This window comes from Pempheris klunzingeri, chromosome 3 (assembly GCF_042242105.1).
Source record: "Pempheris klunzingeri isolate RE-2024b chromosome 3, fPemKlu1.hap1, whole genome shotgun sequence".
In the NCBI taxonomy this organism is placed as follows: domain Eukaryota; kingdom Metazoa; phylum Chordata; class Actinopteri; order Acropomatiformes; family Pempheridae; genus Pempheris; species Pempheris klunzingeri.
The window spans coordinates 2,581,716-2,605,407 of record NC_092014.1 but is presented as its reverse complement, the minus strand read 5'-3'; the positions used below and the strand labels follow the sequence as shown (position 1 = coordinate 2,605,407).

The window sequence follows — 23,692 nt, the reverse complement described above, 5'->3', positions numbered from 1 at the left end:
CAAACATGCATGGTGTGCAAGCTGTTCTCTATTGAGTCCTATTGTTATTCAATACAACCTGCACAATAGGCTGCAGGCTTGACCCCAAAAGGATCTGTGACCCAGTATTTGGCTCTGTGCTTGTGCAATGGCTGCTAATCCAGCAGTGGTTATTGTGAAATATGGTGAAAACAACGACGCTCTAATGCGAAAGCTCCAGTAATCATTACAGGGACTGCTGCAACTTTTGTTTTTTAGCCTAATTTAAGCCGGTTGTAGTGCACAGATCCTTAAGAGAAGAGAGATAAGAGAGACTTTATTTATCCCACACCAGGGAAATTCATTTGTTACAGCAACAGGGAGACAGAAAAGCGTCAGTAACCGAAAACAAGGGATATTAGAAATATGAAAATAAACACAAAATCAGTCATTGACTTCATCTTATCAATTCCTCATATGGTTCTTACAAGTGGAAACAAACACGACTCAAACTGGATGATGATGTTTTATGTCTGCTGGATGGCCAATTGTTTGCTGACATGTTGACCATAACAACTTAAATATATTAATATGTATGTTTGTGTTGTTAGCGTGTTTTTATGGACACAAAATGAATCGTAGCAGCATTAAAGTTATAATCTTTAAGATTTCGGTTAAATAAATGTCTGTTGAGTCACTTTCTACTATGGCCGAACAAGCAAAGCAAAGATCGATTACTGCAGAAGAGTGCAAATCCAAAGAATAAGGAACAAATTCAACATGCATATGAAGACAAACAGTCTAAGCCATCAGTGAGGATGCTGCTGAGAGTTGGCAGGCGCAGGGTTTCACCCGTCTCTGCTAGTTTTGCAAGTAACCAGAAACAAACAAAGAAGAGACTGATGATTACAGATGACGACACTTCAAAAACAAGGTGCAAATCCAAAGAAAAGGAACAAATTCAACATTCAGGTGGAGATAAAGCATCAAAAGGAGTAAGGCGACACTCACCTGTTATCAAAAACTGGGATCTTTGTGTTTGTTACATTAAATATATTTAACATTCACACATTCTTAGACCCCTAATCAGTAAAACTTTTAATTATGCTCAGATTAGTTGGACTTTGAAGTTGACCACAGACTTTGGCTTCAGCTCTGAGTCTTTAATCACTTTGTACAGAGACTCTGATACAGTGAGCTTTGGGTCCAACATGTGAGGGATGATAAACAGCAAGCTGCTGACAGGGAGATTCAGCTGTGCATCATCCCACTTACTAAAACTGCTTCGGACTGAAGAATTAAGCAATTTGACACAAAAACAAACTGACTTAAACAGGATTTTATTCATTTAAGAGTGATTTTTTTCTGCTTCTGCTATCAGAACTGTGCCCATAGCTATGGACTGTTACACCGAAATAAGAGAAAGAATCAAGTATTCAACAAAACAATAATAATAATGTGATAAAATCCAAATAATTGACTGTAAAATTTAAATTCTAACTAAAGCCAGTGTATTTTGTTGTTAGAACTCACACTGGTTATTTGGTTTCAGGCCAGATTTGAACACTGAAGACTTGCTACTTGTCTTGTTCAGTTCAGAGTTGGCCACAACCCGACGAGACGAGAGAGGCTGGCGGTGACATGATCCCGGCTCTGCCTCTGCAGGCCTTTCATCCTGCAGAGAAAGCGTTTCCAGCCGTGGCTGTCAGTCCCATCTGTCGTCCACATCCTCTGAGTTGGCCCCCAGCGCTCCCAGCCAGCAAGAGCCGTCCCTCCCTCTCTCCGGCTGGATCCCTCCTCGTGACTCTTTTCACATCCACAATGCATGTGGCCCTTTTCATGCAGGCTTTTCCAAAAGGGTGCACTTGACCTTATTCACGTACAGTCATCTCTGTTTCTCCCCAGTGCGTCCTCTCCCTGCATCACTGCGAGGGTTTTTTTTTTTTTTTTTTAAGTGCATGGAAAACGAGAATCCTGCTTTCAACTAAAGCACTTTCTCCCTCTTCACTTGGAGGAAGCAGATACTGTCTATCACCTTCTCCCCAGGCACCTCTGTGGAGAGCCTCGGAGAGAAAGAGCTGCATAATTTAACTGGAATATCTCACTTTTTTCTTCCCCCCCCCCCTCTCTTAACAGGCTTCATGAGCGAGCCGAGGAATTAGCTAGAGAGTTTCCAGCCTTAAACATTTCAAAGTGAAACACTTTCTGTGCCATGAAACACTGTTAGCTCACAGAAACGGGTGGATGTGTCCAAATCCGTGAATACATAGTGGTGCATTCACTTGCTTTTTGCCTGCAGATTCAATACTAAGCATGCTTGAGCTGAAATGATTAGTCAATTATTAATCAAGTCCATTGACAGTTAGTCAGTCAGCTACATTTTCTAAGAGAAATACCACAAATTTTGTTGTTTTCGACACCTTAAATGTGAATAATTACTGTTCTGAGGTCAGTTTTGGGGAAGTTGTACTTTGAGTATTTCCATTTTTGTCCTACTGTCTATTTTATACTTTTATTCCACTACATTTTAGAAGCCAGTACTGTTCTTTTTACTCCACTACAGTTATTTCACAGCATAGTGGTACATTTTCATGTATACCCTTGCACTTGAAGAAGTATTCAGATCCTTTATTTAAGTGAAAGTACTGATAATCCATGAAGTATTACATATAAGGATCTGGGGGATAGTTGTAACAGCACCACTTTCACCAAGAAGGGATGGCTCAAGAGTCATGTGATCAGTTTCATGTATGACCACTTGTTTTCCAATCTTCCATATGAAATTTCACAGCTGTGTGAAGATTTTACAGCCAGAACACTGATTTTTCAGGCCAGAATGATGAAACTTGTAAAGTTGCATCTTATATTAATCTAAAAATCTTTCTTCTTTTAGTCAAGAGCTATGGGAAGTTTGGAGGCACATAGTTTTAACAGGACAGGTCTTTTATATTTTTATATTTATTATAGACAATAGAATACTGAACTAAATAAAAACCTTTAAAAATATAAATAAGTAAAACAGCTTTTGGCTTTAACCTCAATATTTCTAAAACCCCGGTGGAGGACTTACCTTAAACTTCATTTTCTTGCATTATTCTTAATGATAAAGGTAATAACTATAATAAAACAATGACACTAGAAACATTCTCACACTTTCAAACATCATCAGTCTCATTAAAATACTCAAATTGAAAAACGATGCCACACACCAACGTTTATTTTTCTTCCGTTTTTTTACTGAAAACGCTGAGCCAGTAGCCAGCTTCAGGGTACTGAGAAATAGAATGAGCAAAATACACAATTTGGGCATTTCAACAAATAAAACTGACAGGTAGAGACGAGTCGCGGCAGATATACACACTGTGAGGCAGGGCATTGTGGGAAAAATGTGGTATTTGACCTCAGAAACACATTCCCGAAACTCCCTTTTTTTATTTTTTTATTCCCATCAGCAAGTGAGGACATATTCCTGATGCTGAAAGATGCTGTGGAGCCACAGAAAAAGAAAATAATTATCATTTTAACACTGAAGAGAAGCAACGTGGCTCCCTATTTGCATTGTTGTTGCCTCCAATAAGCTATTTGGAATAAAACATTTAAAAATATTAAAAATCAGCTGATTGTATTGTAAACTGCATTTTCTAATGGTATTTTTTCTTTGGTGTATTTTTCCATATTCCCGTGAACACGCGTCCAAATGTAAACAGCAACTATAAGAGGTGAAATCTGTCGTGTGAGAGCAACAGATTAAAATTAAAACAAATTATCTGCCGAAAGGAGCCTCAATAGACCACAATGCAATGCGGCTCCAGGGCAGTTTTGTGCTATGAGTACTGGACGCAGGCAAATGTTTGGAAACTGAAGCTAACTATGTTCACGTGGTTTAAAACTACAACCCTCTATCTGAAAAAGGTTGTCAGGAGGCATTCTGGGAAATGTAGGAAGTCACTACAGCAAAATTAATCTGATATCTGACAGCATGTGAAGGTCGAGTTTCTGGTTTTCTCTTCTGAATCTTTAGTTTTGTGGGGTTTTCTGTTGTTGTGAGTGCAAAAGCAACAAGTGCGACTACTTTTCCCACTGGACAGAGGTCAGGTGGTGAGAGTTTGGCCACCTAATGTACAACAAAAGGTACAATTCACCATTTCAGAGGAGAGACAACAGTTCCACTTCATAATAAGGGTACAAATTAAGTAAGGCTTAACTAATGCATGCATGAACTGATGCCGGATGTATCCTGAATTCCTATATAGTATTTTAGTATTAAACCTGGGTCCTATTTGTGCATAGGACACTAAAAGTGTTGGAATTGGTCCAGTAGATCACCTCAGCTGGCAGTCATGAATGGAGCATCAGTGGCTGCAGCGTGATCCTTTGGGACAACTGCACCTGATCACAGTAGGTCCACTAAAAGAGCTTGTTTGATCCACTGACAGGCTCAGAGTGTTATTCTAAGTGTGTGACAGCATCATGGAAAGGATCCCTACAGAGAGAGACCTGGAAGATCCTTTTGGTTTAACCACAAACAGCACACACACCAGACTCCATTGAGAAAAACAGTGATTTTACCTCATAGTTGTTGCTCTACTGCTGCCTCTGTTAGTTTGTTTGTGTTATTGTGTGACTTTGGGGTTTTTAACTTGGGCACGTCTCTCACGACTCTCTCATTAGTTAAGGCGAAAACAAAACAACATGAACCCACTCACACACAAAACAGAAATCAAACATGTCAGACTGAATTACTTGAGGGGTTGGGGGAAACAGTCAGTCTGATTATCAGGCTGAAAAATACAATCAAAACATTCGAGACTGACAGATGTTTATGCTGCAGTCACAAGAGGAGAACATGCGTCCGCGTAACAAGCACTTCTGGTGAAACAGAAACGAGCCTCGACTTCAATTTCAAGCAACTTTCATGTCATGACATTAGCATTACATTTGCACTGTAGCTAGCATTTGGGGGGTTTTGTTATTTCCCAGGCAGAAAAACCAAACTGATTAATCAATATTAGGTTGTTGGTCCTCCAACATGGCGGCCTGTTTCTCTTAAACACCACAACTGTCCGAACGCTCAGTGATTTGCCTCTGCTGCCCTGCCTCTGTGTGCATATCCGTCCCGAGAGCAAGGTTTAATCCAAAAACCGTAAATTTTGACAGACTGGAAGGAAAAACAAGGAAACGGCAGCAAACAACAGTTGTACAAATTGACCAGTGCATCGTGTGTTTTTAAAAGTCCAGTTCAGCAGGTTCAGGAAAAATGTACCAAATGGGGTTCATGACTGACGCTCTCCTTTAGTTTCAAACCAACGTGTGTCGCAGGCGAGAGCATCTCTGCAGTCCGTCTGAAGACGAGGCCGAGTCCTCTGCGTCTGAACACCTCATTGACAGTTTTCCCCCGCCGTCAAACTGCAAACACTCAATCCCTCTTTTTCTTTTTTTCTTTTTTGTTAGTCCAAATCAAGAGAGAGGCGGGTCCATCCAAGTCCAACTGGACACGCAGATTTCCAGGGACTCTGATTGGCTGATGCTGGCAGGCCAGTACAGATCAGTCCTCCATACAGAAACCTGTAAGCAGAGACACAGTTTGTGGGCAAAGTTGTTATATAGTAGAATTACACACAACAAATAAAAGAAAGAAAGAAATACCGTTTAAATCTGGTCATTATTTGTACATATTTTGGTGTTTTAAGGGACTGGTAGGTACAAAAAGTGCAAAATAATCCTGCAAATGCACCCAATCAAAGTATGTCCAGTAAAAGTTCTAGTGTTTGTCCCTGACAGGCTCCCGTAGTTATATGTGTCAGATAACATTATGGAAAGAATCCCTACAGAGATAAACCTTTAAGATCCTTTTTGTTTAGCCAGGAACAGCCGTGATATCGCTCTGTTAGAATAGACCAGACTCCATTGACCAAAACTGCAATTTTACCTCACAGAACCGCCGCCTCAGTCGGTAAGTTTGTTGGTGTTGTTGTGTGATTTTAGTGTTTTAAAAGGTTCATTTGGATCCAACACAATATTTGTGTAACATACAATAACACCAAAAACTAACCTACTGAGGCAGCGGTAAACCAGCAAGTCCCCTGTTCTACAATGTAAAATCATTGTTTTTATCCATGGAGTCTGGTGGCTTCTATTGAGGAATACTTAGGTATGCTCCTGCAGAACTGCATGTCTGATGGTCGAATAACTTAAGAACCTCCATCCCCTCACAAACACACCAGTCATTTTCCAAAGGAGCTTCTCTCTCAAGCTCTTCTTTCCTTCAATACTTAGTTATTTCTGTCACATTTCATGCAAAAACTGAGCACAAGCCCATGAATGTCTTCCACGTCTGAAAATATGAGCTGATATCTTCATATTTACAGAATTTTAACGTCTCCCCCCTCTCTCTTTATTCAGTAAGCCTTCCAGCGTGGCCATTCAGAACAGCTATAAACTCCTTTCAGCTTCTCCCCGCCACCCACACTCACTTGTGAGGTGAGAGGATCTCTGCTGCTACGTCTGCGACTCGGCCTCTTGCTCCGCTCCGACCACCCTCCGGATGCTCTTGATTGACAGGTACATCTCCTCCTCTGGGTCGTAGTAATAAAACTTACTCAGGTAGGATATTAGTGGTCTGGAAAGAAAGAAGAAATCAGCCCCATGTTTGCCGTGTTGCCGCTCGTTCTGTGCAATGATCTATGAGAAACAATAAAATCTCTGGTTCTGGTGGTTGAGTTTTGTGTGTTTATCGTGCTGTGAGGTTGAGTTATCTCAGCAGGTCCACGTTTAAATGATCACATGACCCCACCGGAGCTGAGTACCTGGGCAGTGGAAGCTCCTGGATGTGGTCGATGCGGACTATTTGTCGGATGCAGAAGCGACAGAGATGTTGTAGTGACTTCACATTGCTGAAGCGAGATACAGGGTACAGCAGCTGGACCGGGGTGGGAGGAAGCCCTGCAACACACACACACACACACACACACACACACATGCTTGTGTTACTGCACATAGTCTTTTTTAAAGGAGAACTCTGGTATTCTTAAACCTGGGTCCTATTTGTATGTATTCTGGTGGGTGCAAAAACATTTGGAATTGGGCTACAATGGCTGCAACATAATCCTTTGGGGCAACGGCTGCTGATCAAAGTGCATCCTCTAAATGTGCTGACAGGCTTCCAAGTGCTGATTGTCGTTCCAAGTGTTTGACAGCATTATGGACAGGCTCCCCACTAGAGAGAGACCTGTAAGATCCTTTGTGTTTAACCATAAACAGCCGTTATATCGCTCTCTTCAAAGCCACCAGACTCCATTCACAAAAACAGTCATTTTACTTTGCAGAACACAGGAGTTTTAGATCTCCTGCTACCTTGATCAGTTACTTTGTTTGTGTTATTGCATGACTTTAGAGCTTCAAAGGGGGAGTTTGGATGCAAACACAATATTTGTGTAACATACAATAAAACAATGAACTGCAGCGTTAGACCAGCTGTGTCTAGTGTCCTGCAAGGTAAAAATCAATGTTTTTGTCAATGAAGTCTGGTGACTTTGAAGAGAGCGATTCAACAGCTGTTTGTGGTTAAACCAAAAGGATCTTCCAGGTCTCTCTCTGTAGGGATCCTTTCCATAATGTTGCCAGACACTGAAAATAACAATCTGAGTCCGTCGGTGGCAAAAACAAGCACTTTTACTGGACGTACTTTGGCTCATTGTAGCCAGTTCACAGCCCGTTTCATGGCTGACGGCTGAGGCAATGTAGTGAACCAGTTCCAAATCTTCTTGAACCTAATAGTCTAGTATGTAATAAACATGGCCCAGGCTCAAAAATTCAAGATTTATCTTTTAACTGAGACTATAAATTTAGGAACAAAACAGATGGCGTTTTTCAACTCCCACCGTTTTTATGTCACAAATGCTAAATAATATTTTACAGCAATCTGTTCAGCAGAGTCCACAAAACATCTAGGTGATAGCCATTAAACTCTATGCTAGCGTTTGATTGATGCCTCTCAGTTTAATCCCAATTAATCGACCAGTCTGACCCAGTTAATTTCACCCTTTCCTGCTTTTCCAGCTTCTTTCACACCTCTTCAGCTGCTTCTTCGTGAAAAGTTAAGCCTGCGCTGGAGTTTGCCATCAGCTGTGCAACATCCAGCATTCAAGTTTCTCTCCAGTTTATTTCACTGCAGCAGCCAATATTAGGTCTTACAGCAGCTTATCTTTTATGAAATAAGGCTTGATATGATTTAAAAATCACCAAAGTAGTTTGTACAGCCAAGCATTACACTATTCTACATTTCTTTTTATTCTAATCCTCAATCTGAACCTAATTTAACTCCAATCTTAACCCTAAATCAAGCTTTTCCTTCTAAATTGTCCAAGACAAGAACACACACTAACATGTATTTTGAAAAGATAATATAAATATATATATACGGTGCTTAACAAATGTATCAGACCACCCAAATATTTTAGAAATCTGTCAAAAACTTATTTCAAATTAAACATTGTATTATTATTTATCAGGCAAATAACAAACTGGAACAACTAAATAGTCCTTATTCACATATTTGAACCAGAAATCTTAATATCTAGTTTGACCTCCCTGATTGTTTTCATGGACTTTTCCTCCGTCTCTTTTGTTATTGAGCTCCAAATAGTTCCCAGCTGTTCCCACAGACTTGCTTTGGATTAAATTAGTGTGTGATCTATTTTTTAATCCAATAAATCCCAGATCTGTTCGATAGGATTCAAGTCTGGACTCTGACTTGTCCAGTCCATCAGTTCCTCTACTCCAGATTCCTTTTCCATCATTTCAAATACACCATTGTGATTAAAGAGCTGCACATACTGGTGAGTTAACCATCACAGGAACTAAAAAAACATTCTGGTAATCAGCAATACTGTTAATTTAGGACAGGGGAGGGAAACACCTTCCACTGGGTGGAGGTCTGATACATTTGTTAAGCTCTGTATATATACATATAAGACAGATATGTGAACTCACATGTGCAGAATCACCGCACACAGATGCGTTCTCACGATCATAAATGATGCCCAGGCTGAATGCAGATGCACACACACTGTCATACACATTCCTCCTCTCCTCCGTCTGTCAGGCACTTCTCACTAAGTGGCAGCTCACATCCATTTTTGATCGTGTTGGGCTGCGTGCAGATACATGACCTATATTTTACCTGGGACTCTGGAGCGGAGGAAGTAGAGGAATTTGCCGTTCTTGGAGTGCATGATGGCTCGCTCGATGAACTCCACCACCGAGTGGCAGCGGTCCTCAAACTTCGGGTGGCACCACAGGCTGAACGTCCCTGAAGGCGGAGATGATAGAAGTGTTTTTTTTTTTTTTTTTCTTTATACATCACATGTAGCATCTATAAATCATAACTGCGTTAATTATGAAACATTTGTATAACTACAGTATACATGTAAGACCATCCCTCTGTTGTACAAAACCTTCTTCTACTCTCATACATGAGCCTCTAAAGTGCTTAACTCTGACTGGCTGATCATATTGTGCAGCTTTAAAAGATAACTCCAGCATTTTTAAACCTGGGCCCTATTTTTTCTGGTGTCTGAATGACTGGAAATGGTCCAGTAGATCACCTCAGCCAGCAGCCGTGAATTCAGCTGCAACGGCTGCAATGCAATCCCTTGGGGGAGCAACTGCACTCGATCAAAGTAGGTCCACTAAAAGTGTGTATTTTTTCCACTGGCAGGCTCAGATTATTAATCTAAGTGTCTGACAACATTATGGAAAGGATCCCTACAGGGAGAGACCTGGAAGATCAGCCATTAGATCTCTCTCTTCAAACACACCAGACTCCATTGAGAAAAACAATAATTTTACATTGCAGAACACAGGAGTTGCTCATTTACCGCTGCCTCAATCGTTTGCGTTATTGTCTGACTTTGGTATATTTGAGTAACACACACTAGAGATAGATAGAATACAGAGATGGACCTATGAGAGCCTTTTTCTTTAACCAGAAACAGACGTTATATCGCTCTCTTCAAAGCCACCAGACTCCATTGACAAAAACAGTAATTTTACCTCACAGAACGCAGGACTGGCTAATCTAGCTAATCTACCACTGTCTAAATCGGTTAGTTTGTGTTGTAAACGTGTTGGATCCAAACTGAGATTGATTGTCTCTAGTTTTCACGAGTCAAACCACTGCTGGACAGACGCCTTCTTCTTAAACCTGTCTTTAATCTAATGGCAGGGCCGTCAAACTGCTCCCACATGAGGTGGGTCAAGCACATTTAGATGGAAGGTGATCAAAACTACCTCAAATAAAAGGAAGTGCAGCCACAACAAACTCTGGGAAACTACTTAGAACTGGCTGAGCTTTTTGTTTTTGTTTAGTTTTTTGCAAAATTTGCATCACTTTTCAATTTCACACCGTGTTACGAGCTGATGGGCAGAAGAGAAATGATTTTTTAATTAGACATTATATCAAAATTTCAGACAACCTCTCAGCACTAACACGTCTCTCATTGTGCCACACAAACATACTCTTTGACCCACTTTTGGTTTTGTTGGGATCTGGTCACCCGAAGACGGTGTCAAGCTATCGCACACAAATTGTGATAACTTTAACCTGGTGATGAGGATCAATCAGAGGATCACCAAACTCAGAGGGATTCATCCCCTGGGGACCTTTTATATCTGTACTTAATTTCATAGCAATCCATCCAACTGCTGTCTTGATATTTGACTCTGTAACAAAGCGGTGGATCAGACTACGGGCTAGAGCCGCGATGCTAATGTGGCTAAAACGTGGACACTGATTCTGGACACACGCATCTGAGTAAGTCGGTGTGTGTGACTTCTTGTTGACTGCTCAGTGGTTGTTTTTGCATCTGAAAGCCTTCCTGCCCTCGATTTGTGTCCGGCCACGAAGCGTTCATGCACACGTGATCGTGCTGATGTGAATTTGTTGTGTCAGTCGGGGCTGCACGTCTGAATAATGAATGTGTTTCCAGGCATGACTCTATAGCTTTATAATGGTGACTCATTAATGTGGCGTCCCGTTTATGTCTGTCTGTCTGTCTGTCTGTCTGTCTGTCTGTGTGTGTGTGTGTGTGTCTGCGCAGTTAAACGTGTATCTACCATGACTCACCTCGTTAGTTTGTCACACGTGTGGCGTGTGTGCAAATATGCATGTGTTGTTATGTGAGTTATTCGTGCTTTAGTGTTATAGTGTGACCTTATTGGAGCTCAGTGAGTTTATTCTGATTTATTTGTGCTCTCTATTGTTGTTGTTGTTGTTGTTGTTGAGTGGATCTTGTGCAGCTCTTATTGTTTTATTCTTGATATTACCAGGTTGTAAAAAGCCATAATAAAATAAATATATGCTGGTTATTACTTTGAAAGGTTCTGTCAGTGTGTCCTTTTGAAATGTGTCCTTTCACAAAAAACATTTCTAAAACATTTCAACAAGTTATTCACAAACTTGCACCTGTCTTGGAGGAGCAAGGCACGAAAATGTGGTTGTACAACTGACAGAGAAAAATACAAGGCTTAATAAAAAGGAAAAAAAAGATAGTCCTGTATGATAGTTCACGGCTCAAATCGCCAAATCAGTCATGCCGAACTGTCGATCAGTTAAAAAGACTTCAAAGTCACCAAAAACCAGTGCTCATCCCCGACGTTCAATGAGGAAACTCTCAAAATACCTCGAATTATAAATGGAGTTTGGTGAGTTTGTCAGAGTGACAGCACTCTTATTCTTAGGGGGGACCATAATTTACTAAATGAGCATCCTGCTGTGTTTGAAGAAGACTGTAAACTAGAGACTGAGAGCAGAAACTCATCAGGAAAATGTTCACTGAGCTGATAAATCAGGAGAGAAGTCGGCTCGTTTTTCTCATTGACTTCCATCCAATTTTGTGAGGCCGGTGGAGTCGCCCCCTGCCGGACATTAGAAATACTTCACTTGTCAGACCCAGAGGCCTGTGATTTAGTATTTATCCTTCACTAAATTAACACAGAAACCAAAGCAAATAAGATCACATCATATTTGAAGGGTGTGTGTCATCAGTGTGGGGTTTTATTTTTTTACACACAGATAATTAACAGATAATTTTGTTTAATTTTAAAGGTATAAAATCATTGCTGATGGAAAAAGGCTGTATATTTGTACTGTATCCCCCCCTAAGCATAAATTCTATAATAATGAATGGAGAAATGGCACGTCTCCATCTGCTTTTCATTTTTATCACCACACATATTTATTCTATTATTGCACCGAATGTACTTTGCTTATGTTGCACCAAATGTTTTGTGTTGCGCATAAAAATGACGAAGAATGAAATGGATAGATTGACTGAAAAGAAAGTTAAATAAACGTACTAATGTTCAAAGGAGTAACAAAGTGTTTTGGGTCCATTTCTTAGTGTGTGCAGTATATTTAAACACACACACACACACAGCAGTGAAAGTCGTACTCATGCATATTAATGTTGCCCTCTAATATATGTCTTATGTTTGCCATTTGTGTTGACTGTAATGTTTAATGTATGTTTTTAAATGTGGCCCCCGAGAGGACAGGCTTCGCTTACGGCACAGCTGACCTAACAAATAAATATTGTTATAACCATATAAACCAACACGCAGCGAACCAGGAGCTCTTCTTTCATTGTTATTTTCCTCTATTTTCTCCACTTTTTGTGCCGCATGTTAAAGGATAGGTTAATAGTAAAAAAAAACATATATATATATATATAGTAAGAAAATAATAATAAATTAGTAAATAAATAAAATAAAATAATAAGAAAAGAAAAGAAAATAGTAAAAAATAAAATAAGTTAGTAAAGAAATAAAACAAAATAGTAAAAAATAAAAAATAGTAAGAAAAGAAAAGAAAATAGTAAAAAATAAAATAAGTTAGTAAAAAAATAAAATAAATTAGTAAAAAAATTAAATAAAATAGTAAGAAAAGAAAAGAAAATAGTAAAAAATCAAATAAGTTAGTAAAAAATAAAACAAAATAGTAAAAAATAAAAAAAATAGTAAGAAAAGAAAAAAAATAGTAAAAAATAAAATAAGGTAGTAAAAAAATAAAACAAAATAGTAAAAAATAAATAAAATAGTAAAAAAATAAAACAAAATAGTAAAAAATAAAATAAAATAGCAATCAGGTGCCCATATTTTTGTTGCTTGTATTATCTGTCGTCTTATTCTATTTCCCTTTTAGTAGCTTTGTCAACCACTCGTAAAACACTTGTTTGATTGAAAGATGCCATATAAAAGTTGCTTTATTGATTGATTGGTCCTCTGAGAGGATTGTTCAGTATTTTTCCACCTGCCTTCATTCATCTGTGTTCAATAAATAAACTCACACGTGAGGTGAAGACATTATTCCACCATTAGCTGCCTGAAACTCAATCAAAATGACTAAATTACTTTATTAAAGTACATTTTATTACTTTATTTTATTAGAATCTGAATCAATCGATCAGTAAATGTTCTATGTGCATATTTAATAATGTGGTCGGCTTGCATGTGAGGATAAATGTCCTCTGTGACTCATCATGGTGATTCCCCATCATACATACATGTGCTTTGTGTCCATGTTACATGCCTGAAGTGTTGAATGACCAGTGTGTGTGTGTGTGTGTGTGTGTGTGTGTGTGTGTGTGTGTGTGTGTGTGTGTGTGTGTGTGTGTGTGTCTCACCCCGGTAGTGCTCCATGCGTGTGTGGTGTGTGACTCCCTGCGACCTGAAGCTGAGGCTCAGGATGTATCGGGGGTCTGAACTGTCTCGGACCAGGAAGGATCCGTCCGGTTTCCCCTTCAGCTTCATCTCCGCGTCCTCCCAGTTCATGGGACCCCAGTACCAGCCGCACTGAAGGGGGAAACCAGCAGAACCATCAGTAAACCAGTAAACCAGCCTCACATGGAGCCCCTAAAGCCGCCCCAGAAACCAGAGCATCCTCCAAAGAGTGAAGGATGAAGGAAATCAATCAATCACAGAAACCTTTTCTGGAAGTCTCTGGTAATCTTTGGAGTCTTACCTTCTCCAGCTCTCTCAGACTGGCGGCGAAGTTGCTGGCCTCAGACCGCCGCAGGGCGCACAGCATGGGGGGCGGGGCCTGTCTGGAAGGGGGTGGAGCATCAGCCGGTGATGGGGTCGAATGGGGGAGGGCCCGCAGGAAGGCGTCTGCATCAGGGAAACGACGTCAGAGAAATTAAAGGTGCTGAACATGGGTTTTTGTTTTTTTTTTTTAAGTTGAACTGAAATTTTAAGTCTCTCCTAAGAAAGAAATAAGTTACTGTATTATGTTACTGCAGCTGTCATGATAAAAAAAACTTCTTAGATTTCTAAGTAAATGTTTCTCATGGCTGCTGTTGACTGGCAGCTGGTGCTGTGATGTGCTACTGATGGACAACAAGACTATGAACGTTGATACAGGAGGTTTTTCCCCCTTTTTTTGATCATATTAGGATATAATTGGCCGTTTTTACTACTTTTGATTTTTCACCTTTATATTTCACCTTAAAAAAACAGTTTACTTTGCCTTGTTTGGTGTCATTTTTTTCAGCGCAACTTCACATGTGTGACTTTACAGTTATTTTTTGATTTTGACATACTGTAGTGACACACTGGACCTAAAATCACACGTTTAAAACATGTTTAACAAACTTTCAGCCTGCAGAGCACTCAGATTAGCCGGCTTTGACTGTTTCGTCCTGCACCAAACGTGACGACAGTAAATTATTCATCATAACTCTTTACTTGGCCTATCAACACAATTTAAAAACTGGTATATATATATATGTTTGAAGTCTTTCAACACAAGTGGAAAGCGAGACTCGGCGAGGCTGCCTCTTGCTGCTACATCATCTTAAATTAGTCATGTCCGTCAACTCCAGAGGGTTAACGTGGTGTTACCTCTCATCATTTTTATATATATTTAAGCTGCTTGTATGTTGGCAAAGCATTGACACTTAAGAAAACACATGCAAATAGACAAATTAGACAAAATAGGCAAATAGTTCATCACTTGTTTAGTGTCTCTGGGAGGCAGTTTTCATTGTCAACTATGTTATTTGCTTGTGTTTCGTCTATTTGCATATATTTGTTTGTTTGTTTTGATTATATATTTGCATGTGTTTCCTTAAGCTGCAGCACATTAAGGTCTCACCACACAGCAGCCTCCATGATGCTGAGTTTGTATTCAAGCTGGTTAACCTCCCTGAAGTGATACTAGGAGCTATTTTTAGTCTATAGGACTGATGGGGGATCAGTAAATTAACTAAGTTACGTTACATAAGTGATGCAAGTTAATGTGAAACAGTCGCAGTTTGGTTAGGTTTAGGAAAGGATTGTGGTTTGGGTTGAAATACAAAATCAAAGTTACGTACATAAAAAAAGTGAACAGCGTTCTTCAGGGTTGTGAATATAGTTGTGAGTTGGTCACAGTTTGGTTAGGTTTAGGTAATAAAAAATACTTGATTATGTTTAGGAAAATATTGTGGTTTAGGTTAAAATACACAAGTAAAGTCACATTACATAAGAGTTAAGACAAGTTAAGACTAAGACACTAAACATGTTTGACCCATTCATCCTCCCCGGTGTCCTCTTTAAACTACATCACCTACTTTCCTCCTTTGCTTGTGTCATAATTACTAGAGGCCGCCTGCGTAAACATAGGTCATTATAACCACCTTGAAAAGAATGAATCAAATTACAAGCGCCAACATCATCAGACAAAAAATTCACGCTAATGTCGTGGGCGCAATCACCGCAGACAAAATAAATAAAATGTAAAAATTCCTTTTCGTTTGTAATTAGAGTTTTTCTCAGATGCCTGCAGGAGTCAAACCAAACACTAGGGATTCTTAACAAAAGGGAATTTTAATTTAATCTATTCTCTGACGGCAGCTTGTATAGATTTAAACAATTTAGTGAGGAGATGACTGCTGTTGAATGTTTCCACCTCCTGTTTTCACTTCCTGTTTGGTGCCAGGAAGCAATCGAGTAGATTCACCTACTCGTCTTACCATTGAGGCTGAGGCTGTGCTGGATGGTGGCGTGGGAGGGAGGAGGAGGAGGAGGGAGAGGCAGGGGGAGGGACTGCAGGGAGGCGCCCATAACGCTCACTAGGAAGGGCCCAGGCTGGGGCCCGGCTATGTCATCTGGAGGAAGGACAGGAAGGAAAGGAGAGAGCAAGGAAGGAAGGAGGGAAGGGAAGGAGAGGAGAGGAGAGGAGAGGAGAGGAGAGGAGAGGAGAGGAGAGGAGAGGAGAGGGATGGAGGGCACGAGGTAGGACAGAGGTGGGGAGGAAGGAAACAAAAAGAAGGTAAAGAAAGTGTCAAGATGGGAAGAAAGGATAAAAAAGAAGGGAGAGAGGGTTTTTCAGCACCATCAGATAGAAAACCTCAGTCCACCAAACTAAAAGATCAACGAGATTCATCTATTCTGTGGTCAGCATCTCAATTTACTTTCAATTATGGTCAATAAATCCCTTGAAAAGATCAAAACCAACAATGAAACGTATCTTCTAACAAGTATTACGCGTGAATCACAGCCTTCCTCTGAGCGACAGAGCTGCACTGTTGTCCAAAAACTGTTGAAAACACCTAAATTAACTTAAGAAGATACCACAGACATAAGGATCGTTCTTGGATTAGAGGTCGATTGTCGAGACATGCTTGTGGCCCGGGATGAAAACCTTTATGAAGCCATCTTACCGAAGAGGTGGCAGGTGAACACGACTGCAATTGTCAACACTGTCCTGCTGCCCCAAATACTCACTAGAGCACCAATGAGGATTAATCCGCTGCTGGAAATAGTCCCCAATAAATGCACCATTTCCTCCTGTCCTGAGGTACAAATCTAAAGAGGAAACTACATATTTTAAGATTTACATCCTCCTCACTTGGACGCGATGGGGTTGGAGCAGAGAGTGGCAGGCTGGTTTAAAAGAAATCATAAAGTATTAAGAGACTGACCAAAAATATTGTCATTAATATTGCCAACCGTATCTTTTAAAGCAAGCCAAGAGGATGCTTAAGTCTGCTGAATAAGTAGGTCAGCAAATACAACAGGCTCGGAGCAAAGATATGAAAGGTCAGAGAACGGCCAAGAAATTAGAAATGGAGGGACAGAAATGTCCTGATATTTAGGAGTATATATATGTATTTTAAATTTCACATTATTTACAATTGATTTCTTGTCAAATATTCATGCATCAGTGCTGCTGAAGTCTCCTGTCAGCTCGGTGGCTTCGAGACTACGGTGGCTTTGGTGCATTTGGTGACCAAGAAATGTGATTAAGCAAAACAAAACCAGCTAAATAAATAAAAAAAACAGGACAAACATGCGGCTAAAAACAACCAACAGAAGAAAAAACAAGTTGTTTTTTTACAACCTGGTCCAGATTGTTTTTCCTGTGAAGAGAGGAAAACTGCTTTTCCCATCGATTGAGTCATTGCACTCAGATTTCAAATTAAATCTGTAGTATGCAGCTGACCTTTCAAAGCTTCTCCAATCAGATTACCACAGATTACAAAAAACTTGTCTGTGTCTATTTCCGGGCAATGCACGTCAGAAATATTAAGAGAAACTGCCAGAGTTTTCCTCTCTTAATCTAAACTTAGACAGGCTGTTGTCTTCCTTCAGTGTGTGTGTGTGTGTGTGTGTGTGCAACTGCAGAACGAACAAGATGCAATAAGAAACAGAAGTAAAAGACTGAAAGGAAGGAGAGAAAACTACCTAACAGACTGAGACTTCGGCGTGGAGGAGGGGGAGGCGTGGGAGGGTGTGGCGTGTTCGCCCCTCGCCGCGAAATATCCACATCCACCAGGGAGACTGTCTCACCTGAAGCCAGAGAGGTGGCAGAGCGGGACAGAAAGAAAAGGGGAAGGTGGGGGGGGAATAAAAAAAGGTGAGAGAAAAAGTGAGATTAAGACTCTAAAGCGAGAGGAAGTAACAGGCGTGTTGGCAGAGAGCCATTAAAGCTGCACCAGGCAGGATGTTTATGGAAAACTACACCCAGCTAATCAGCCTAAATCACTGCAATAAAGAACAACATCCCATCAGCGCTAATTGAGACGCTGCAGATTCACTGTTTGCCAAAGTGACATTCTGTATTTGGGGATAGTTACTGGCAGGGAAAGAAGCAAATTCAAAAGGCATAAGAGCCAAATCCCCACCGCCTCCTGAACAGCGGAGGAAGCTCTGCTCGCTCACTTTAGATCTCGTCTTCTTCTTCTTCTTCTTCTTCATGTGTTTAGCTTCCTTTTTGGTTTTTAGCGAGACATCACAGAGCAGCTGGGTTGGTAAAACGCAGACGCTGGTGTGTTTTTGAAGTAAAAAGACGACTCACCGCGGCTCCTGTGGGCTCGCCAAAATGTGAGATGTTGCCCGCATGGTGCAGCTTTAATGTTTGGTGTCTAATTGGTGGCCATCCCTGTGCAGAGCCATCACATTCAGGAAGGGGGGGTTTTAGTAAATTTGAAATCTACGAGCAATGTGGGACACCAGAATGTACTTCTGAGCCCCGAGGAGGTTGTGGGCCGATTCTCATAAAGTCAGCTAAATAATTTTTTTGCCAGCCAAGCTACAGACCTCCTCACCCTTCATACCCAAAGGCCTTTTATGCTAAATCTTATTTTACGTTATCTGCTGCACCAGTTTTACCGTCTGACTGACTCAGAACAGTTTAAGGCTGCAGCTTTACAATTTGAATTCTGCTTGTTTTTTTTAAAAGAGTTGTCTGACTTTTTTATTATCAGAGCCGTAAATGAACACTTGAATATGCTCACCAGTGTTTGGGTTAGCTTAGCTTAGATTAGCTTAGCTTAGCAGCACAGCCCATAACTTGTTGCTACTTTACTTCACCTTTAAACCCTCAGATATAAATGCCAATGCAAACATTTCTCCAAATTAAACTGTTTCCCTTTAATCCTGCAGCAAAAAAGGGCGTCTTCGCTTTGCTCCGTCTGTCTCTGTCTCTGTGATGAGGACAGACATTATTGATTCTGTATATTACAGCGGCACACACACAGTGAATGTACTTAGAGGAGCCTCTTACAGAGACGGATGCTTATTCTTTCACAACCTGGCAACCCGAACGTTGTCTGTATTAAAGATTAATAAATCGTGGTTATAATTCTTTAGAAAGAGAAAATAATACCCGGTAGTTTTTTTGTGTGGATGGAGGTGCAGCTGATTTCTAACTTCTCTGGAGGGCAGTTTGTTTTTTTATGATGTTTTCAATCATTTCTCATGAGCTCGTTTTTGTGCTTTACATTTTCTTTTTTATAAATCTTAAGCAGCAAAAAGAAACCGCAGCTGTCAAATACATGCAGTGGAGTAAAAAGTGCAATATTCCCCTTTGAAATGAAGCGAAGTGGGAGCGTAAAACAGCATAAGATAGTCAAGTTACGTTCGGGGACAGAGCTCGAGTACATTTTTAAGATTTTACAGTTATAAAAGTACTATTTCAAACTTATATATAGAGATTTGTTTGTTTGTTACACGTCTGATACGACACACCAGTGCTAACGCAGGAACATAATCATGATGAAAATGCTGCTGGACACAAAATGAATGATTTATTTCAATAATTGTTGTCATTTTCCAGGCAAAAGTGCCAAATAATGATCAGCTACAGCCACATAATCATGAGGATTTGCTGCTTTTCTCTGTTTTCTGTGATGGTGGACACTTTGTACATTTCTCTCAGATTGCATATTGCACTATATTTTATTTTGTACATTTCTATATTTGTATTTTTTGCACTTTTGCATTGTATTTTGTATATTTGTATTTTTATTTCTTCTCAATTTTTTATCTCCTTTTTCTTCGATTCTGATGTAGCTGTTGTGTAATGAGAACTTCTCCCTTGGGGGATAAATAAAGCTGCATCTTATCTTATCTTATAGTAAACTGGATATTTTGGGGGGTTGGGACGTCACACAGGAGCTTTGGGACACTGCAGTGGGCACTTTTAATCGTTTTCTGACCCCACTGGTGAGTTTGGAGTGGACCGGGGGGTTGTTTTACCAGGAGAGGAAGCATTTCTGAGGCGTTGAACCAGCGTTACAACCGAAGCAGCTCTTACCGGTGAAAGCAGAGAGGGAGGCAGAGAGGGAGGCAGGGGAGAAGGCACTGTGGGCCCTGGTCAGTCTGGGCTGGCTGTGGCTGCAGGACACACATCAAGGCAGGCAGCAGCAGAAGAAGAAGAAGAAGAAGAAGAAGCAGAAGAAGAAGAAGAAGAAGATGGGGAGAGTTAGAATGCAGAGACGACGTATTAGTAGCTGCAGAGGTTCAGAAAATGTTCTTCTCAGTATGAGTGTGAGTGTCTGCAGCTTTTCTTTTTCTGTTTGATGCTCTTAGCTCTGGCAGTCAAGACTTCTGAAGCTATGTTTTTTTAATCATAGCACTCCTTCAGTGTGCTGCTGTGAATAATGACTAAGCAGCGAGTTGAAAGGAGGGTGACAAGCCACAAAGTTTTGAAGAATCTCGGCGTTTAATGACCGAATGCAGCACCGAGAGGCTCCTCGGCGTCTGAGAGACGGCCAGTAACGCTGCCACCTGAAGGAGTTAAGTCACGGCCATGGCACAACAACAACAACAACAACAACAACAACAACAACAAACCTCTGAATGAGACTTCATCAGGGCACAAAAACAGCTGCATGGTTTTCCACTTGGACTTTTCTTTCCTACGCTTGAACATTTCTCTCTTTTGGCCTCACATTAACTGGCCTGCATCTTGGAAAACAACCAGATTCTTTTCACTTTATTTACAATTTTCTCATTAGAAATCCAAACACAACAGCAGAAAGCAGATGTATATCTCACTTCCAGACCTGAAGACACTTGGTAACCAGGTGTGTTACACCTGAATGAGTTCCCATGTGTCAAATTGGTTTGACCTTTTTTCTCACCGACAGTGTGAACTCAGAATATAGAGACTAATCTAAGGGCTGCTCACCTGTCTGCGTCCTGCTCAGCTCCAGGGGTGCTCGCCATGTCCACCAGACTCCCGGCAGAGGATACTGAGTAGGTCACCGAGGGCCTCTTGTCCAGCAGGTGATTGGAGCCGCTGCAGCTTTTAGTCCGGAACAGTTTACTCAGGCGGATCTTTAACGAGCCCTTTTTGGACTTCCCTGGAACTTTGAGCGTCTTTTCTCCCCCCGAGGCCCAGCCCGTGGGAGTCCGCGGCGCGCTGGCGCAGCGCTCCGGCCGCCTCCTGGGTGTGGACGCCTGGCTCGGGTTTGGGCTCGTGGCCCAAGGTGAGCTCTGGACCGGTGTGGCTGTAGGCGACGGCGACATGGCTGAACCCTGGGCGACGACCTGTGAATCCCCGGTGCTTACCTGCGAGAGCCTGCTGGCTAAGTTCCCGTGGAGGCTGCACACCTGCGCGCCAAGGTGCGCCGCCGCCGCCTCGGTCCCCTCCACCTGCCTCCTCAGCTCCGCCTGGAAGCTGCTGATGGAGAAAGCCCCGGACATTTTCTGAACTATCTCCCTCTTCCTGTTGAGTAGAAACTCGCGGCGTCCGTTCTCATCATCCGTGTCCCCCTCCGGACACTCGTCCATGCCCAGGCCGTCAACATCCCCGCTCCCCAGCCCCTCCAGGACCAACAAAGCGTCGCTGGTCTCGGTCGGGTCGTCCCCGGGCTCCACTCCCCCTCCTGCCGGCCTGTGCGCACCCTGACACGAACACTGCGGGAGCTCCCCCGCTTTGAACAGCATCTTGGGCACCGCACCGACCCCGAGCTCCCCGAACCGTCGGGCCAGCTCAAACACGGCTCCCTCCGTGTCCCTGGTGGCGCATCCCCATTTAGAGTCAATGACGGTGAGAGGGTTGGATCTCTCCGACAACAAGGGCCACTCGGGCGGGGTGGTGATGAGTCGATGCCGGCGGCACAGCTCCGCAGCTCCCTGCATCTCCGCGCTGACGGAGAGCGGCGGATGCGCCCCCCACGTCCGGTCCAGCAGGTTCTGCTGCTGCTGCTGAGCATCTCCGGGACTCATGGTGTTGTTATTGACAGCCGGGCCGGAGCAGCCGGACCCGGGACTCTGGTCCAAACCCAGAGCATCCCTCGGCTGATTCCGACGGTCTAATTCTAAAATCCCCTCTCCGTTACGCATTATATTGGAAAACACCAGCAGCTGAGGCCGTAGGCCGGGGCTGGGAGCGAAGTCAAAGCCCTGGGCCTCCATGGGGCTCTGCGGCGGAGCAGGCGCGGACAGCGGGGCTCGGCTCTCCGTCACCCCGGTGTCAGGTGCAGCCGTGCCCTCTCCGCTCGGCTGGGCTTTGTTCAGGCGGCTGCTGGGATGCTCGAGGCCCGCAGTCGGATCTCGGCTTATATCCAACCCCGCTTTGACGCCGCTGTGAGCCAGGACCTCCTTCCCCAGCCCTGCCACCACTCCTCCCGGCGGCAGATTCCCGTTTTCTGCGTCCAAGCGGTCATCCTCGGCCGCGGAAACCAGGCGCATCAACACGAAATCGGGCGACATATCTTGCGCGTTGTTCATAATTACTCCTCAGGATCGCGAAATGAGAATTATTGGGCGATCTGCTCTTCACATAGCTACCCGCGGAGATCTCTTCCCTATGATAAAGAAAGGGCCAAGCCGCCGCTGCCTCCCATAAATAGACTATGAGCGAAAATGCCAAAAAACATATCAGGCGTATTTTTCATCCTCCTCCTCTTCTACGACAGCTCAGCATCCATCTGTCAGACATCGGGGGGGATGAGCGCAGTTTGCTCCCGGCAGCAGGCGGACCCCTGGGTCAGACATGCGGGCTGATTTGAGCAGAATAAAAGCCAGCGGAGTCTCCGGTCAGTGACCACAGTCTGCCTCCCTGTTGGCCCCACCCGCTCCTCCTCGGCTCGGCCCATAACACCACCTCATGAGCGCCGATGATGATGATGATGATGATGATGATGATGAGGGGCTGTAAATTAGTCTGTGGCGTTTTAGTATCACACCCAGACCCACGTCTGAACAGCTTTTTTCTTTTTTTTTAATCCTTTATGAGGAGAGAAAAGTAAGAAAAGTGAGAATATATTTAGAGGGAAATCACTGTTCTTATAATATTCATTCAGGGGGTGTGTGTGTGTGTCAGTGTTGCTCCTGCAGCAGATCTTTTTTTTTATTATTTTATGTTTTATTTGCTGTGTTTTGATATCTCTGCACCCCACTGTGTTAAATTACTGCCTTAATATCTTTTATATGTCAGTTTTTTCCCCACACACTTCGTCATTTCTATCATTATGATCACAAATCTTACATTTTTCTTTTGTTTTGTTCTCCTCTGTGTGTGTGTTTGTGTGTTTTCTTATGACATTTCTCATATTTTCTCATATTTTATAGTGATTTTTCCATTATTGACTTGCAGTACTTGCTTCATCTTAACTTTTATTTCTAAATTTTTCTATATTTTAAACTTTATTGTTGCTAATACTCATTTCTTTTTACATAGATGAGTTTTGTCGCCTCTTTTACTTTCTTTTTTTCCATATTTTCACATTTTTCTAAGCTAAAACAACACGTTTCTTGCATAAACACAATTCAAAGATGCACCACAGATCACTATTTGGTTAGAAAAAATAATGATTATAACAAATGTTTTCATTAAAATTGTGTTACAGTTGCTTTGATATCAGCTGTAATGATTCTATATATTAAAAGGACATTCTCTGCTGACTATACACACAAGAAGTTATGTTATTATTGTGTGATTTGAGGTCAGAGGAGAAAATTG

General features: G+C 41.9%; 1 protein-coding gene across 1 annotated transcript; it reads right to left on the bottom strand.

Annotated features, from left to right (window-relative positions):
• Positions 1 to 6,448: 6,448 nt before the first annotated feature.
• On the bottom strand, positions 6,449 to 22,458 carry socs7 (suppressor of cytokine signaling 7). The gene is made up of 9 exons (XM_070856597.1): positions 20,912 to 22,458; positions 20,036 to 20,115; positions 17,683 to 17,787; positions 15,969 to 16,103; positions 13,979 to 14,124; positions 13,641 to 13,809; positions 9,140 to 9,268; positions 6,765 to 6,900; positions 6,449 to 6,577 (listed from the first exon to the last, which is right to left on the bottom strand). The coding sequence occupies exons 1-9, from the start codon at positions 22,456 to 22,458 to the stop codon at positions 6,457 to 6,459; spliced, it is 2,568 nt and encodes an 855-aa protein (XP_070712698.1). The 3' UTR covers positions 6,449 to 6,456.
• Between the last annotated feature and the right edge of the window lie 1,234 nt (positions 22,459 to 23,692).